Source organism: Lathamus discolor, chromosome 5, assembly GCF_037157495.1.
Source record: "Lathamus discolor isolate bLatDis1 chromosome 5, bLatDis1.hap1, whole genome shotgun sequence".
NCBI classification, from domain to species: Eukaryota; Metazoa; Chordata; class Aves; order Psittaciformes; family Psittacidae; genus Lathamus; species Lathamus discolor.
Window position 1 is genome coordinate 2496557 of NC_088888.1, and position 13982 is coordinate 2510538.

Consider the following 13982-nt stretch of genomic DNA (forward strand, 5'->3'; position numbering starts at 1 on the left):
TAGACAGAACAGACTGACCTAGGCTACAGTGCCACTTGTGTCCTTAGGTGACAAAACTGAAGTCTGAGGCTGCAGAATTAAATGCTTTGGTCAGTGTAGGTGAATTGAGGTAAATTATGAGCTGGAATAGAAAAATGGCATAGGTATGTTTAAGGGCGTGATGCTGTGTGATAATCAGTGCTCTGATTTCTACACTACCACCCCCTGCCTGCAAATAGGTTTTGCATATACAGCTTCTCTCTTTTCACATCCTCTTTTTTCCTGTCTTCTTTCTCTTTTTTTTACCTTCCATTATCTTAAAATAGCCTCTCCAGCTTCCAAGCTATGTAGAAGGACTAGCTTAGGCTTGGTATCTATAATGCTTGCTGTTTGCTCTTCTGTTTTAGGAATTTAGGGATTGCTTATGGAAAGATATTATTTCCCTTAGTGCTATATAAAAGCACACATGAATTATATTTAATACATAGATATGAGTACTGTTAGACTGTCAGGATTGATGAATCCCATAATTGTGGGCTTTTTTCATGTCTCTTTTGCCTTCTTTCTGCTTCAAACTGCAGTAACTTGTTCTTACTTGAAGGGGTTGGTGTCTGTGTGCTTGGGTTGCCTCTGCTCTGAAAACAGGAGTGTTTGCGGTTGCTGGGTCTAACTGGACTTGGCCTTTTTGTTAGGAAGGAAGAGCGCGCAGGACTTGCAAAACATTTCCTCTCTTCTGTGGTGGTGGTGGCCTGTGTAACTTCTTTCCTTGCTCTGACCATCAGTTCTCCCCTCCTGATGGGGAACCTGCTGCTGCTTTCATGTTTAGTGTCCTCATCTATGCCGGGATGCCACTGCTTGTCCTTCTGTCTCGCAGTGTCCGTGGTTTTCCCTTATGTAGTTTTATAATAAAGTGTTCAAGAATATTTCTCACAGGGTGAGGTCTTTGGTGAAACACCTTTGCAGTTAAGGACTACATGTTTTAGCAGGTGGACAGGAAGTTTTTCCTCCCTTCAGTGGTTTGTTGTGGTGTGACCATTCATTTTAGCTTTTTTCAGATAGTCCCACACATGTGAGAATCCACCACCACCTTGTGGGTTTAACATGACTTGCTCTAGAAATAGATATTCATTGATCCGTGTTGCTGGAAAGTTGATATTATCTAAGTATCTTTAGCCTGGAGAAGAGAAGCTGTGTGGAGACCTCAGAGCAGCTTCCTTTGTCTGAAGGGGGCTACAAGGATGCGGGAGAGGGACTCTTCATCAGGGACTGTAGCGATAGGATAAGGGGCGATGGGTTCAGACTGAAACGGGGAGTTCAGGTTAGATCTAAGGCAGAAGCTCTTCCCTGTGAGGGTGCTGAGGTGCTGGCACAGGGTGCTCAAAGAAATGGTAAATGCTTCATCCCTGGCAGTGTTGAAGGCCAGGCTGGATGGGGCTAGGAGCATCCTGCTGTAGTGTGAAGTGTCCCTGCCCATGGTGGGGCTTGGAACTCGATGAGCTTTAAGGTCCTTTCCAACCCAAACCATTCTGTGAGTCTATGATTCTATGATATTGAGTGTTACTGACTCCTTTACTGGTCACTCGCATTTCACCCACACCATTCTTCTGTGTAATCTTAACTTCGGCAAACACGCCAAGATCTTTTCTCCAGAGAAGAGTTTACCTAGACCTTTACGCCACTGGTGTGTAACCTTGGGTTTTCTACAGGATGCAAAAGTGGTAACTTCCCAGGAAGTGTAGATCTGTAAGTGTGCGGCTCAACCTCCAGTGATATATAAAATATAGACATAATAGTTATAAGCACATGGGAGATTTGGAAGAAGACTTCTTAGGTGTTCACTCACTGTCACTCATTTGTGCTTCAGCATGGGAGGTTTTTTCTTCCTGATTGCCAGACTACAGTACTGTATTTTCAAGCAGTAAGAAAGAATGGTTCTGATAAATGTGGCGCATCTTAAAAAGATGTGACTCCTTCAAAATGTAAGAGAGAAAAAGAGGGAAAATGGGAGGGAGGAAAAAATTGTTTTACCATTGTGGGCTTAACCTTGGTGTTAGTTTTTAATAATTACAAATTTTTCCGCTGCAGAATTTGGCCACCACCTCAAAGGATTTCATCATTAATATAATATGTAGCATACTGGAGGTGAAGAACTAGCAGGCTTATTTCCCAATCCCAAATTGACACCTGCTGCTAAAATCTAGAGCATCTTCCCTTGATGCTGAAGTGCGCATTTGCCCCAGCGTCTGCCACATCTCACTTAAGTAAGTGTTTAAAATCCAAGGTTACCCGCTCTCCTGGGAAAGTTGGTGGAGGCTCGTTCCAAAATCAGCAGCTCTTCCTGCAATAAATTCAGGGGTTATAAAAGTGTGTCCAAAGTGGTCACAAACCTGTGCTGGATGATGAGCCACATTGTCACTTACGGGGTGCCTGAGCTTTTGTTTGGCTAATATGGACAAAGGAGTCTGCTTCACATGATGTAAGAAGTGTTTGCCCTAAGAAGAACAGAGGTCCTCTTGAACCAATTAGGCAAAAATAACAGCTGGGCTACCCACTAATAAGGAAGGTGCTGCTAAACCTCTTTTCATTGTGAGAAGAAATAAATCTTTTAAGGCTTACTCCCTTGCATTTTTATAGAGAGCAAGGCTTTGAAAAATCCAGCAATCCAGCTGGGTGATATGTGCAGGAAGACTGTGAAGAAGATAAAGAAACTTTTAAAAATAAAAAATGGTATTATAGCTGTTAGATTTGACAATTATAAACGTTTCATTGAAGATTTCGGTATTTAGAGAAAAGTTTGACTGTTTAAATTGTTAAGAACATGGAGTTTGGGGTTAGCACAACAGGCAGTCTCCCACAAGTTCCTTGTAGCCTGTTCTGCAAGAGGACATTCCTTCCTGAAGCATATCTCTTCTAATATCTTCTTTAAATAAAGGCAGCCCACATATATTTTTAGTAAGTCTGAGAGAAAAGCAGGAAGATTTGGAACATGAAGGTTACAGAGGATTGGGGCAGTTAATGCTAACTTTTTAGCCTCATCTTTTGTGTGGAAAGATCCACATCCTGGTCAAGGAGCTAGTTAGATAAGGAGTGCACTAAATGTTGTCCTGGCAGATTGGCTCTTCCTGAGGCTCTAATTCCCAGTGAGGAATGACTTGGATGTGATGAGAAACAAAGGAAGGAATATCTAGAATTCCTGGGTGGGTGCTATATACTATGATTTATTGAATGGGGGATGTTTTGTATGTTAGTGGCAAATGGAGACTAGAGCCATCTTTGTTACCACCCAGTAAGATACATCTCTTCCATGTGACTTCATCTTGGATCTGTGGAGGAAAATAGGACCAGAGCAAGTTTGAGTTTGACAGCACTCCTCAGGTGTGTTGTGTTAGCAGAGCCCCAGGTTAACTGGGGGAGAAGGACAGATTTTATTCCATGGTCCTTACTGCCCAGATTTTGTTTGTTGGAGCTTATTGGTTATGGCCCCCTTTCAGTAGTTTTTTGCTATGAATATCTGAACATAAGTAATTTTCCTATAGGATAGCATTACAGAAGATTTGATGCCTGAATAAACACTTAACTGAGCTGAACACTTTAGCACTGAGTAAGCTAATCTCTCAAAGATATGTACTCCTCTGAGATGCTCTGAGGTGGGAGCAGAAGCCCCCTCTGATGCTTCTCTGCAGTTCTCCTTCAAATCAGTGGATGATAGAAAACAAGTCACAGATGAACTCTTTGGCACAGTCATTCTGATATTTGTGGTTTTCCTCTATCAAAGCCTCAAGATCATTTGAATGTTGTTAGGAGTGTTTGGTTTTGTACATATATCGTAGCTGAGCTGTCCTTAGGAATGAAAATTAAAGAACAAATTTTAGGTTGTTGGCTGCTGTCCTAATGTCCTGGCTACTGTTACTTTGGTCAGCGGGTGGCCTGGTCAGCCTTTCCAAAGCCAATTTTCATTTAAAGATACTTTTATTACTTTGAAATAAGCAAAAACCTTTGGACAATGAGGGAGCAGCCTGCTTGTGCTTGTGTAGATGAAGGATGCTCTGTGTGACAAAGTAGCTGTGGAGTTTTTTTTATACTCTGTTTGCAGTTATAGTAAACAGAGCATCTAAAATAACCACTTGCACGTTGCAACAAACACATCATCATTTGCCTAAAAAGAGTTATAATTACAGTTGACGAAGCATGGACACCATAAAAAATGCATTAGTTTGGCTTGACACATTAATTACCTGTTTTTGCAGATGTTTTTATATATTGTTGTGTGAACAGTTTACAAAATAATTACAGGAAAGTCATATGGAAAATAAACTAAGTGGGTGGTTTCTCGCCTTAATATTTTCATTCATGTGAAGCTGTGTGAGGCACAGCTGCTTCCTAGTAAATGCAGAGGGAGAGAGACAGGGAATCTTGAGGGGGTTTTATTCTAAGGTCTCTATGATCAGCCTCGCTACACTTTCATATCTCGCTTTAGCAGCGTAGTTTTTAAACGTGTAAAATGACATTGCTGATTTAATCCCGGTGATCAGGAGAGGGGAGAAGCTTTGATCCTGATCAGATGAAACGTAAATCTTGTAGTATCTGAGCAAAGAAATGAAAAATCAATATTATTTTAAGCAGGATGATCTTTTATGAGTAGTTGTAAAGATTCATCAAAGGCTTTGACATAGTTTAAACATTTCCTGTTTGCTGCCATTTAAAGAAAAAATGCCTTTCAAGTTTAAATTGTAATTAGAGATACCTCTTTAGATTGTCGTGGGCTAACCACAGAATAGAAAGAGGAGCTCAATACGCTCACACAATGTTTAAATCAAAAGTTCTTAACTAGGAATAAATGAGTTGATTCTTCTGAGTACACATTTTGTGTAACTAAAAACATTATCCTGGGGCAAAATGTAATATTGCATTAAAAAAAAGGCATAAAGTCTGTGTCAGAGCATTAACATCTGTCAAATAGAAGGATTTGTTCTAGTGCTGTGTTTCAGTGATTTATTTGAAGCGAAGACTTCCATGACCTGAAATTTGACATAAATGCTAAAGATTATTTTTAGTTTAATGGGCCTTTATTATTACTCATCCCCCTGTGTTTAAGGCTTTTTAAGTAACGTTTATGTTTGAAATCATATCCTGTATCACAGATTTTTGTGAGATACTGGCTGTTTAAATGGGAATTTGTATTGGAATGTAGCTTTTTACATTTTCTTGGTTAAACTAACACAAGGAATAGGAAGCAAACATCTTCCTTCCATAAATCCAGTTCTCCAACACCCACCAGTTAAAGCATTCAGAGACTGAACTGTCCATGATCTTATTCACAGCAAGAACTTGCTGATAAATGTTGCTTTGTGAATCCACACCCTCTTTTATGGCTGAAGATTTTAAGAAGTGAACAGTTTGCAAATGTTAGTTAAATTAGAAAGGAAAAGTAGAAGGGAAGCTAAGATGGATGTGGAAGTGGGGAGAATAAAGGCAGCTCTAAGGAGGCATCCTGGCTTGTTTGCATTAATCACTGTAAAATTACTGAAGCATTGAAAAAGAGCAATAAACATCCAAACTAAATACACGTAACTAACAATTAAGCAGTAAGCTTGACTTTTATGATAGCCTTAGACACTAACCTAGCAGTTTTCTACCAGTCTGCTTGAAGGAAATGCTGGCTTCATAGTTTATTGTTGCTGTGCAGATGACTTGTTTTCCCTGAGCGCCTGCCACTTCGTGTGTCTAAGAGAATGTGGGTGACCACCAGTGCCTTGGCACAAGGGAGTTTTATAGTGCTGCAGGATTAAGTGAAGAGATGAAAGCAAGAGTGTTAGTCATGGTTTAAGAAATTACAACGCTTATGAAACACTGTGTGTTTCTTGTCTTCTGATCAAGCGAAATCCACATTCAAACAATGGAGTGTTGTTGAGTTGTTTTCTCCTACATGGGAATAAAACTGGCAGTCTTATCTAGGGGAGTTTCACCCGGAGAGTCCTACCAAGTGGAGACTGCTATTAGAGGTGCTGGACCTGGTACAAAGTCCCCTCTGTCTTTAGAATGAGAGAAACTACTGAGAAATACCCATAATATTGTATGCTGCAAGTGCACTGAATTTATGGCTGTCCATTTTTTTTTCCCAAACCAAAGGTTTTTGCAGAGGGCATGATATCTCTGTCCAAGGAAGTGACAATCACTTTTCCCTCCTGCTGTGAGGTGGGTAATAAGATTTACAATAGGTCACTTACTGGAGAGCATGGAGTAGATTGTAAGTCTTTTCTATTCATTCTTGGTGGAGTCTGTGTGATGTTTCTGTGTGTTTAGGTAATTTGTAGTCACAGTGCAAAAGAGAGGGGGAGTCTTTATTTTGTAACAGGGTCAAAATGACTGGTAGTAGACCATGGCAACATAAACTGAAAAAGAGCCTCTGCCTTCTTCACAGTCTGAGCCTAAGGACTGTCTAAAGCAAGAGCAGTGATTCATTTTCACTTGTATGGGGCAGGGGGAAAATAGCAGCTCCTAGAGCCTACAGCAGAGCAACTCTGCTGACCTTTCGCAAGAGACCTTGTACTTAGTTTTTCATTTTTCTTTGCTACCTAGCAAATGGAACAACCAGACAAGCTGCTCCTTCTCCTTTGTTAAGGAGCTGGTGTTAGAGCTAGCCAGATCTGGCTGACTGAAGGATCAGAGCGGTGGCTCCTGCCCTGAGCTGCTAGAGAGATGTCGCTGCAGCTTATCCCTATCCCTTTGGGTCCTACCAGTAGTGAAGCTGAATGCAAATTGTAAGAGGAGCTTGCCTGTGCGCCTGTATACTCTGTATGGACATGGCTGACCACACATTAACACAGGCAGAAGCATCTTGCCTTTGCAGACACCTACATAACGACAGGCTGCATGAATGACCAAGTTCTTCCAACCTGTTGCTGGTCAGGGAAAGATCCTCTGTTCAGGTCTGTCTGGTGGCTATGCCAGAGCTCCATGGTCCTGATCTCAGACATTTTTCTCTGACTTGCTTGCTTATTTAGCTTTAATTTTGTTGGTGTATCTTATGCACGGAGAATAATAAGCACACAATAGTGTGGAACAGTTTCATAAGAAGGTAAGACAGTGGTGGTCAGGTATGGGGCTCAGTCGGACAGGCAATCAGCAGCCTGCTTATACACAACCCATGAAATTCTCACCTCTGCTCATGCTTGTGCTCCACCTTGACCCTCTCCTTTTCCTTACCTTTAATTCTGCTTTTAAACATCTCACATTGCCAAAATGCCCCCATCCCCCCAAACCTTCCACAATAACTTTTGCATGCAAGCATTTACACAGTAAGGTCTCCCTCAGACATCCCATAATAAGTTTGCTCTTTTTTATGGGACTCATTCTTGATAACCTACAATAATCCTGTTTTTTTCCTTATCAGTTACCAAGTTGCTGGCTGAACTTCTTCAAGGTTACACTCAGAGGTTCCTTTCATGGCCCATTGATCAGTATCTTATGAGTTCTAGTCTTTGTTACTGTCTCTGTTATCTGCTCTTGGTTAGGGTTTGTGTATTTGTGTGCTTAATTTATTACCTCTCCTGTTCCTTGTCTTGGCTTTCATGTTGAGTGTCTGTTAGGCAGATATCCTTGCAGTTCCTTGCCCTGTTAGAGCATTGGTTTGTAAGAGGTGGTGGCTTGTACCCGTTGGTGCAGAAGCCTGTCATGGCCAAGGCTGTGTTTCTGAAGTCTTGGATGGCCTCAGGGCTGGAAGAGGCTGTCAGGGCCACATGAAGTCTCTGCCATCATTCGGACTTCTGGGACAGTTGTCTCTAACTGTATTTCAGCATAGTAATGTCAATTCTCTGTTATAGCAGTTGTGACTCACAGTCTTATCTTTGCTTGGCGGTTGACTGTTCTGTTGTCATCACAAATTGAGTCTATTATAACAATATACTGCTCATGATTAAGTTTTGGAGTGAACATGGAGTTTGTGCAGGATCATGGGGTTCTCACCTCTTTCAAGAGGCTGGGTAGAGTGGACATAACACCATGGTGGTTCAGCCGTCTGGGAAGTGAAACAGTTGGTATAAGTGCTTCTTCCTGTGTTGTCCCAGGCCAACAGGCAAGGAACAGCTAGCACTGGAAAGCCGTGGGCAAGAGTTTTTGGTGTCTCTCATATTGTCTTTTGCCTATTAACAGCATTTCTGGTTTTCCTTTATATTTAGAAAAGCCAATATTAGAAACAAGAGGCAAAACCCCAGTTTCCTTATTGTTTTCTTGCAAATGTCTTATGTCTTCTCTGAGGTTTTTTTGGAGTATAATGGATCAGGGGTCTCACTTCTTATGTTACCATAGAAACATATACACAGAAAACTGAGGTAAGACTCTGTTTACCTTGGTCTATAGCAAGGTTTGAATTGTTAGTTTTGTAGAACTCTGATACCGTAGTATTTGCTTTTTATAAGAAAACCTATCTGTAGGTTTGATTAGGCATAACCCAAAGCAAACCAAAAAGGTGGAATCAAAGCAGTCATGTGCTTTGATTACTTAGTGATTCTCTCTTTTCCCCCATTGAGGTGAATCAAGTCCAACTCGTCGTGAAGCAGTGAAAAGGAAGACTGCAGAATACCTTATGCGTGCTGAACAGATTTCCAGCTTCTGCCATAAACCCTCAGAAGATTCATCTGTTTCTATGGTAGGCTTCAGTTTCTCTTCTTTCTGACCAGGATTTAATGTAATTAAATTGTCCTGTCATTTAGCAAAACAAATATGAGCTTGAGGTTCACAAACTGTCTAGAATTTCTCTTTCAGGGAACCTGAGGAGTGTTTTGATGTTATTCTGTTAAGTTGCCATTCTTCTCTGATTCTTCTTGTTTGCATTTCATAGCATTGAGTGCTTCATTTAATACAGGCCTGGATTTTTGCATGCTTTCCTCTACTCACAGCTTATGTAATGTAAATGATGTAAGCACATGATGACGTAAACACTTCTAATCATTCTAAAGAATTTAAAGCAAAAATCTACACTAGAACATAACATTGCTTTTGACTTTCCCTTGCTATTGCTCAGTTCTATAGGGAGCAAGAAGGCTGTTGGCTTCTTTAGCTTAGGGTATAACAGTGTATATCAGAAGTGAGTCAAGCACATGGCAAGGGGAGATGAGATGAATTTCCCCTCAAAATAAGTACTTAATTGAGTAAAGGTTCTTCCAGATCCCTTCAAATGTCTCTCTTGGATATCCTGAAGTGATCAGCTGCTTCTTGCTTTTTGAGGAGGTCTTGTAGTAATTCCTACCTTCTTAAGCCGAAACACCCTTATCTGTACTTGTGCAAAAGACAAACAAATCTTGTTCCAAGATACCCTCAATAAATTTCTGCTTTGCCCTTCCCCAAACAGTTCCTTTGGGACTTATCTGTTCTTTAGACTTTTACTGCAGTCATGCTAAACTGTGTGTGCTTGTCAGTGACCGCCCTATTGTAGTAAATATAAAAGTCACCAACTCCCTGTCTCTCTACATTTATATCAAGTGAGGACAAAAGGGGCACAAGATTATTGCTTCTTATTTTGCACAGATCTAAAAATGCTTTAAGGAGACCACTGCTGCAGAAATGGGAAGCCTTCTAAAACCCAGCTCCCTAATAAGTAAATGAAAAAAGCAAAGGCAGTGATTTTGAAGGGTAGCTTTTTAATGTTGCGAGCCCACAAGTACAGTTTTGAGGATGTTCCAAATGGGATATATTTTGTGACATTTGGAGTCTTGCTGCTGCTATGAAGTATACTTTGAACAATTTAGTGTTTTGGACTGATATGAACTCCTACTAGGTAGTCTTTCTTTGGGTCAAACACCCCTGAAAATGGGGAAGAATCTGTATTGAATGGAAACCTCAGTGTGTTTGGAAACTACAGAACAAGATAAAAAAAAAAGTGAACAACCTATTTTTGCCTTTTTATAAGTTTGAAAGTGAATTGTGGTTGGGAAGGAGGAAGAAATAGGTTGTATTTTTGTATGTGAACTTGAGAGGTAAAGTATTTCCTCTTTTATGCTGGACAGAATAAGGCACATGCCTTCTTTGCAGACCCAAAGAAAAGCAGGACTAATCAGGATAAGACAAGGAAAAAAAAAAGGTGATGAGAATACAGAACCATTCTCCTTCTGTGTTAAACCTCAAAACTGACAAGTTGGGGCAAACCTGACTTCGCACAAGCAAAATGGTGCACCTGGCTTATTCTTCTTTGCACAAACCCCCGCCATGTTCCCACATTTGGCTTTGCTTTACTAAGTCTGTTTGTGTATTTTAATATCCTTTCTTTTCTCTTCATAATGCATAAATTTGACTTTTATCGTAGAGCTTTGGAATTTGCTGGCATCAAGGGCAGGTGGTGCGTCTGGGTCATGATAGTGGTGGTGAGGAAGAGCTTGTTTCCAAGTTGATAGCTGAAAGTGCATTAAGGACTTACCTCCAAAGTTGTTGTAAGGGTAGTGGTAGGAACCACAAAGGATTGGCATGCTCTGTGCTTTGGTTTAGCGTCTTGAGGCAAGTGGGGAGTGTGACTCTTCTGCATGCTGGTTCCTTAGCAGACCTGAATTCTTGCATCTTAGTGTTTTTCATATTTACTGCTAGTAAATATGAATAGTTTGTTATGTTTATGTTGGAGTTTAGTTTATGTTAAAGTTTGCATGAGTTATTCCACCCCTTGCAGACAGTGATAAGTGAGCTGAAATGACCTGCATCTGTATATAGCATGTCCTCCTCCTAAAGGAATCAAGTCTGTAGAGTACAGGTGTGTATACCTCTTTTCACTGCCACTTCACACCAGCTTGTTTCTCGGACTGCCATTTACATGCCATTGGTCATGCTGGGGCAAGGCTGGTCTGTTGCCACCTCCTGTGGCACTGCTGTAGATCATGCTGGTTGATACCATCTCTTCAAATGCTGGTGCTTGGGCAGGATATGCATGCCAATGGTTTAAATAACACTATTGTCCTGGTTTTGAGCAGCAGCAGTCATTTTTTCTCCTTCTTAGGAGCTAGTACAGTGCTGTGTTTTGATCTTTTGGCCTTGGAGCAGTGGTGATAACGCCGATGTTTTCAGTTGCTGCTCGAATGTTTGGTGTGGCCAAGGACTTTCTGAGCCTCATGCTCTGCCAGGGAGGAGGGGAGGCCGGGAGGGAGCAGAGACAGGGCACCTGACCCAAACTGGCCAAAGAGGTATTCCATACCACAGCACGGCATGCCCAGGATGTAACTTAGAAGGACCCGGAAGGGGTAGAGGGACTGCAGGGTTGGAGGAGGTATCGGTCGGTGCTTGGCTGGGGGGAGTGGGGCGAGTTATTGGTCAGCTGGTGTTGAGGTGTTGTATTCTTTCCTCTTGTTATTTCCTTTAGCACTATTATTATTAGTGGCAGCAGTAGTGATTTGTGTTATGCCTTAGTTACTGGGCTGTTCTTATCTCAACCCGTGGGAGTTGCATTCTTTTTGATTCTCCTCTCCGTCCCTCCAGAAGCAGGGGGAGGGCAAGAAGGGGGGGAGTGAGCAAAAGAGGTTTGTGGTTGGGTTTAAACCTCGACAACTATACAATACCTTCTTTGCCCACATGGATCTGTAAAGAGGTCTCTCGTCAGTGTTTCTGGAGACATACTGAAGTCTGAGAAAAAGCACTGTGTGCATAAGATGCCTGTCTAGAAACATGGCCAAGTCAGCACAGTTTGAACCACACAACTGAAATTGGTTTGTGAGAAAATGAAGGACAAATCCTGTTCTTTAGCAGTACCTGTGGCAGTATTACATTGGCAGTGTGGTTTTGTTATGGGAAGCATGGTTAAGTGCAGGGAACATCATGGGCTGTGGGGGTGCTGTGACTTTGCACCTTGGAGGAAGAGGTCTGACTTGTAAGCAAGCATAGGAATTTAAGGCAAACTGTTCTTGTTCATGACCTGATGTTGCAAGGCAGAAGTGCTTTGTCAACTGTGTTTGGTGTAGTGCTGTGTGCTTCCTGTTGTGCCCTTACAAGGAGCAATCACAGTGATCAGCATCAAAACTAGGCTTACCTGTCCTTCAAGACATGACATTTTACTTCTTCCTTATCCACCAGAATGAGAAATGTCCAGCAAAGGAAGAGGTAAGCTCAGAAGTGCAGGTTCAATTATCATTCTGCACCCTTCAGCCTCTCACATATCCCAAAGTCTTGGGCTATCAGTTGGGTGCTGAGCCATGTGCAGCAGTCTCAAAAGACTGTCTGCTGAATGAACCCCAAGCCACCCATTTGCTATCTGAACATCACATGAAGGTAAAGCATGGTGGATTTTCTCTAGGGGCCTGGGGCAGAAGGAAGCAAGCCATTCCCCCCAAGCTTGAAATGCCAGGCCCTTTGCTTTGAAAACCAGATTTCCCTAGATGCAAAGGCTCAGAGCTGGGAAGCAAAAATTATCTTTGATGCCATGGAAACCAAACAAATAACAATAATAGTTTATTACTTACCTTCCCTCAACAAAAGCCGACAGTGTAGTCCTCAAGGATAGCATCCTTAGTAACCACTCTGCTGCTGGCAAGTCTGAGTGCTGAAGAGAGGAGCACAAGAGGAGGTGTTTGAAGAACTCTTGGCACTGTTGAAAAAAGGTTATGGGCAGAGGGCTTACGGATGGGTAGAAGATTTCTTAAGGCTGAAGAGAAGCACAGGGAGTTGACGCAACTGTGACTGACCATGAACTGGGAATTCACTTGACAGGTCTTATAAGCATTGAGAAAAGCCTTGCTGTGACCCATAGATGTGCAGGCAGCTTCTGGAGGTTGTAAACAGGCATGTAGACCTTCTGGAAAAACAATGCTGTCCTCCTCTTCCTTTGGCACAGCACAGCAGTCTCAAGGGCTTTCTCAACAACAAGCATTCAAGGATGCTGTGTAACAGCAGTAGCAGGCCATTTTGCAGACACTGAAGGTGTATTTTCTCCTCTGCCCCTTTAGTAGCAGCTCTGGGGAGCCACCTCCAAACCTGAGTAGGAGCTACAGCACAGCCTTTACATCTCACTGGATTGACAGTTGGAAAGCTGCAGTCTCACAAAGGTGTCAGCTGCAAGGCCCAGCACAGCTGCATGTACAGGCTTTGGGTCTGTTTTGACTTTGGTATTTTTATAATGCTTGGGTTTTGTTCACTCTTTGCAATTATTTATAATGCTACTTATGCCAATTTTTTTATATAGAGAATTGTTTCTTTGTGCACCATTTTATATATATAAAAGGGCCTGGCCATGCTACAGTTACTGAACTTGTCAGACACAGGTCTCCGAATGGTGAGAGGAGATCACATTTTGATGTGTAGTTCTGCACTGGTGTTTGTGAAAGTGCTCTTTTTGTATCCTTAGCTTTTGTGGTAACTGCTGTCAAAGGTGGCAACATCAGCAGTAGCATCATTTTCTGTCAAATGGTGTTTGTGTCACTGAGCTAGGGATAGTGCTCTTGCCTTAAATGAGTTTAAACATAAGAGGCTTTTCCTCTTGCTTGGCTCTTGGTGTACTTCTCTTTCTCCCCCTGCTTTTACAACTGCTAGCAGTGATGCCAAAGCTGAGACAGGAGCTATTGCTGTGTTTCATTGTGTAGCTTGCAACTAGAGCCTTCCAAAGGCAGGTGGAGGCCACAAGCTGCTGAGTCTTTGCAAAGGGCAGTATCACAATCAGCATCATCCCTTTCTACTTGAAATTAGCACACACTAGCCAAAAGGTGGTGATGGGAATGGAACTGGTGATGCCAGTCCCAAGTCAGGTAACTCCAGCTGTGCTGCTCAGAATGGTTTCAATGGTTCCAGAATGGTCTGGAAATGGTTTCAAAACACAGAGGGTCTAGGCACAAGAGAGAAGATGCTGGGGTACCTGAGCAGCATGCTGAGCATTTGGACAAGCTGCTGATGGCCACCTGCCAGCAGAGATAGCTTGGCACTTTCTTTAGAATATAAATGCCTTATTTTTATAGGCAAAGGAAGCTTTTGACTTTGCTACTCCTTCCTGTGTTATTTTATTCTGTTCCTCTATTTTTGATGAGAGAGATAGCTTTTCTTTA

The 13982-nt window shown here is 42.0% G+C and overlaps 1 protein-coding gene across 5 annotated transcripts in view; it reads left to right on the forward strand.

Annotated features, from left to right (window-relative positions):
* Positions 1-13982, forward strand: part of RPS6KC1 (ribosomal protein S6 kinase C1) — a 90630-nt gene that overhangs the window by 34269 nt on the left and 42379 nt on the right. For 3 of the 5 annotated variants that reach the window (XM_065679402.1, XM_065679400.1, XM_065679401.1), the window contains exon 8: positions 8508-8626. The exons of the other annotated variants lie outside the window; for them this stretch is intronic. In XM_065679402.1, coding sequence (XP_065535474.1) covers positions 8508-8626 — 119 coding nt within the window. The remainder of the gene's footprint in view (positions 1-8507; positions 8627-13982) is intronic. 5 annotated transcript variants of the gene reach the window in all.